Source organism: Abrus precatorius, unplaced genomic scaffold, assembly GCF_003935025.1.
Source record: "Abrus precatorius isolate BTA unplaced genomic scaffold, Abrus_2018 Scaffold2, whole genome shotgun sequence".
Classification (NCBI taxonomy): Eukaryota; Viridiplantae; Streptophyta; class Magnoliopsida; order Fabales; family Fabaceae; genus Abrus; species Abrus precatorius.
The window spans coordinates 33,266,023-33,270,640 of NW_020874362.1; the positions used below are offsets into that span (position 1 = coordinate 33,266,023).

The window sequence follows — 4,618 nt, forward strand, 5'->3', positions numbered from 1 at the left end:
GAGATGTTTAAAGTGTAAAAGTATGCGAGTAAAATTAATAGATTTCATTCATTACAGCGCTTCAGTTGGACAAGAAAAAAAAGGAAAATATTTAAGTTACATCACAGTACCGAAGAAAAACAAAATGGGATGATACATGTGGATGTTTGAGCCCAAGTGTTGGGACGTTGCTTCATTGTGTATCCATGACACCTTATTGAAAGGACTATTACTATATAAAAGCAACAACCATGGCAAGATGCTCTTGCGTATCGTATTTTAAGAGGAAAGAAGTTTAACTGCGACACTTTCTCTTGCAAGAGGAACACACACGAGATTATGGGCTCTTGGAACTGTGAGACCGGGTCTCTCTTCCATGCTAACTTTGGCATCATTGCCTTTCAATATTTCACCTTTTGGGCTCACTACTTGCAGGTCAAAACACTGGATAAGAGAAGCAAGAAGTGTTGCCATTCCTGCAGTAGCCAAATTGACACCAGGGCACATTCTTCTACCAGACCCAAATGGGATCAGTTGGAAATGCTGGCCCCTAAGATCAACAGGACCTGCTTCCCCTTCACCACCACTGTCTAAGAACCTTTCAGGACGAAATTCCAAAGGTCTGTCCCAGTACTTAGGGTCTCTTCCCACAGCCCATACATTGAAAAGTATTAATGCTCCTTCTGGGATCACATACCCGTTGATCTCACACTCTTCCACACATTTTCTTTTCACTACTGGGAGTGGCGGGTGCATACGAAATGTCTCCTTCACAATGGCTCTAATGAAAGGAAGGTTTTGAACATCTGCTTCGTCAACAAGTCTATCTTTTCCAACAACCCTGTCAACTTCCTCTCTTGCTTTTTGAAACACCCTTGGATTGTTGATCAGCTCTGACAATGCCCAATCTGTTGCCACGGCTGTGGAATCTGTCCCTGCTGAGAAGAAATCCTGCACACAAAAAGGCGTCGGAACATTATTAAACACGTGTATAGGTTCATTCACTTTGGACACAAACATATATAGAAGGATGAGAACTTTGTTTCGATAAACCAAAGCAAGAAACTCACCACAACGAGACCCTTGATTTGATCCTTGGTAATTTTGATCTCCATGGTTTCGTCCTCAGCAAATTCAAGCAAAGTGTCAAGGAAAACAACGCTCTGCTCATTCTCATCAACTTCTCCGTTTCTCTCCTTTCTCCTTTTCCTCATCTCTTGGCGCTTCTTAATAACCCTTTCAATGACGGGGTCAAATTTGTTAAATATTTCGTCAATTCTCTTCTCATACTTTCCAACCTTGAGTTTCTTCAAAGGCCAAATAAAGTCAGTTAAACTGTATTCCCCAAAGATCTTAAGCACCTCACGAGCAATATCTCTAATCTCTTCAGCTTCACCCAACATCATCCTAGAGATAGTGCTGTTTGTCCATTTCAAAAGTTCCTCGGTGACATTAAGGGGCTTTTGGGCTTCTGCACTTTGGGCCAAGACCTTGAGAACCTTACGGATTTCTTGGCTCCTCAGAGGCCTCAACTTGTTAACGGTGGTGGCATTGAGAAGGTCGTTCATGATGAGCTTCCTAATGAACTTCCAGTAAGGTCCAAAGGGAACCATGGCCACAGAGTTGTTATATGTGAGGCGTCTGATGGCAGAGGTCTGGAACCTTGTGTTGAAGGAAGAAGCCTCGTGGGTTTGAAGGAAGAGCTTAAACAAGTCAGGAGTAGAGGCAACAACGGTTGGCATGGAACCAAAGTAGAGAGAGTACAAAGGGCCATAACGTTCAGAGAGACTAATGAGGGAGTGGTGGAGAAGTGGTTTGTCCAAAAGGTGAAGGTGTCCAACGAATGGAAGACGAGACTTTGGACTTGGAGGGTTAGGGAGGTGACGAAGGGCCTTAGATTTTGCACTTGGTTTGGGACGTAAGTGCATGAACAGAGCTATGACCAATAAGGTAATTGCAAGTTGGAGCAACATGGTGTGTGCTTGTTTGTTTGATCTTGGCTTTGGTAGTGTAACCAACGAGTGTAGGAAGAGTGCTCCTGATTTTGAGGCTAATTAACCAAGATAGTTCTCGGCCTGAGGAAACAGGCATCCCAGGCTTCCTTTTTATAAGCAACTGATTGGCACTGTATCAGGGGCACTTCTTGTTTTCAGTCTTCGTGAGCATACGTGTGATGCATTGATTTGAAGATAATCTTTCTTAATGTTGTGCAGAAATGCCAGAATTTCATTAAAAACTTTTAACATTCCAGGAAATTGAATGTTGACTGAATTTTTTTAATATCGTTCTTCTAGTTGATTTTTTTTTTTTGTATAACGTTTGCTAAAAGTTTATATAATAAAAATGTCAGTTTTATTAATTTCTACTCTCAAAACTGAGTGTAATCATGTAAAAAACAATAAAATTTATTGCAAAAATAATTTATCAAATACAAAATTTTAATAAGCATTATTTTTAATAAAAAGTTATTACTTTTATATATATTTAAACTCAAATTTAAAGAGTGGACGTTAACAAAACAGTAATATTTTTTGACTAAAAAAATAAAATATCATAAAAATCACTGTATTAATAATATTAAGAAATAAAAGTAAAAATATATTGTTAAAAAATAAGACAAATTAAATATTATAAAATAACGAATGTTATGAAAATCTTGATGACCAGCAATGTTTCTAGTCTAAGATATCGTGCTGAGACTTTTTGTTGTTGTTAGATGTGGTTTTCAAGTTGTAATGGTACACTCGAGAACTGCTGGGGAGCTTCGCCTCGAAATTAACAGTGTATCATGCATCTGAGTCATGATTTGTGCATTTTAAGCAGCAGGAATGTGCAACTAATGCCAGTCTTGGCATTTTGTCAAGAAGAAATTTAAACATCCATCATGACAGGGAAAAACTGCAGTTCTTCTTACGCAGTTGAAATTATGTAATCATATCCACAAATTCTCTAGCCAAACATTACTGATCTATCACTATACATTTGAATTTGTCAAGTTTCAGACTTAAAATCAATTTGTGGGGTTGAACACCACCCCCCATAGTTGGCCATTCAACAAACAAAGTAATTAAGTTCATATCTATATAATCACAAGCACACACAATAAAATTTTCAGCAATTACAAAGGTTATTAAATATTAAAAATTTAGTATTTTATTTTACTAAGAAAATTATCAAACTAAATCATTTAATAGTTAAATTAATTAGAATTTAAAAATGTTGTTAGTATAGTCCAATAATCAAGAAAACATTTAATTTATTTTTAATTTTTTATTAAATACATTGATAATATAATTTTTATTACATTGTCATTCAATCATGAATCATATATATATAATTAAAAAATATTATCTTTTTTAATAATTGCTTTATAAGTCTTATGTAAGATTATTCTAATTAGTTGACACTTCACATTTATAATACATCGAAACTAAATTCATCTTTGTAAGATGATTAGTTTCATATAATACAGTGATTAGTATTAATTACTATTTCTGATGAATTTATGTCACTTACTAGTATCTTTTAAGTGAGGTTAAAAGTTTTATTTTCTTAAAAAAGTATCGGGGAAGAATTTAAAACTGTTCAGATGAAAAACAACTGTACAAGTGGAGCAGAGTAACAAAATAATTCCTGAGACTTAAATTAAGTGATTTTTTTTAGTAACATTTTAAGATTTAATAAAAATATTAATCTTCAACTTCAGTGTTGTTATAAATAAATGGTAAATATAATAATTTATAATTATTATGTGAACCAATTTTTAATAAATAAAAAATAATTATATAACAGTATTTTACTTATTAAAATATTCATTACATTTTTTAATATTTATAAAAAGTCTTGACGTCAGTGATATTGAAATGTAGCGATTAAACACAAGTATACAACAGGAGACACGTACAAAACACGAGACACGTACGGCGGCATGCCAAACTGTCGAAGTAGATGGCCAAGGCTGCATACCTACTCCGATGATTCCCAGTTATAATAATTTAATCAAATATATGATTAATTGAGATAACCCTATTAAAAAATTATTGATGAAATATTACATCCCTATCATTGACTTTTTATATAATTATATGTTTAAAAATAAGAAAAAAGGAAATTAATATAATAGTCAAGAAAGACAGCCCCTTTGGGTCGGGCTCCTCTTCAAGATGTTATAACCACCATCAAAGCAATCAATGATTTTGGAGTGACTACACTGCTGCGTTTAAGGTCAAAACATCCAAAATGACCAAAATACTAGACATTGGTCGTCCACGTGCTCCCTTTATAGTAGACTTGTTTATTTCGACAAATAAAAAGAAATATGTTAAATTAGGTGTTTTTGTTATTTTATAAGTGAATATTATTAGTAAAAAAAATTAAAATATAAGGGACAGCAACTGAACACAAAATAGTCCGTCGGGCTAGATACATAGTATTATTTATACAAACATAACTATTTCGTCATTTTTATTCTTTTCTGTTTGTAATAATTCTAAGCTAAGGTGCGCCATGCAGGGCTGCTGAACCACTCACCATTGACCAAAAATTCAATGGCACCGGTACTAAAGATAACTATTTGTTTGTTTTGCACTTAAATTTATTAAGATAAATCTAAACACGCACTAAATATATGAATCATGAA

General features: G+C 34.2%; 1 protein-coding gene across 1 annotated transcript; it reads right to left on the bottom strand.

The window, feature by feature from the left end:
- LOC113857513 (2-hydroxyisoflavanone synthase) lies at nt 1-2,056 on the bottom strand. The gene is made up of 2 exons (XM_027489495.1): nt 1,050-2,056; nt 1-930 (listed from the first exon to the last, which is right to left on the bottom strand). Exons 1-2 carry the CDS (start codon nt 1,950-1,952, stop codon nt 259-261), a joined length of 1,575 nt encoding a protein of 524 aa, XP_027345296.1. The 5' UTR covers nt 1,953-2,056; the 3' UTR covers nt 1-258.
- Between the last annotated feature and the right edge of the window lie 2,562 nt (nt 2,057-4,618).

Coding starts and splice junctions, on each gene's coding strand:
- LOC113857513 (XM_027489495.1), bottom strand. CDS start 1,952: ATGTTGCTCCAACTTGCAATTACCTTATTGGTCATAGCTCTGTTCATG. Junction 931..1,049: donor AAATCAAGGGTCTCGTTGTG/GTGAGTTTCTTG, acceptor TTTTGTGTGCAG/GATTTCTTCTCAGCAGGGAC.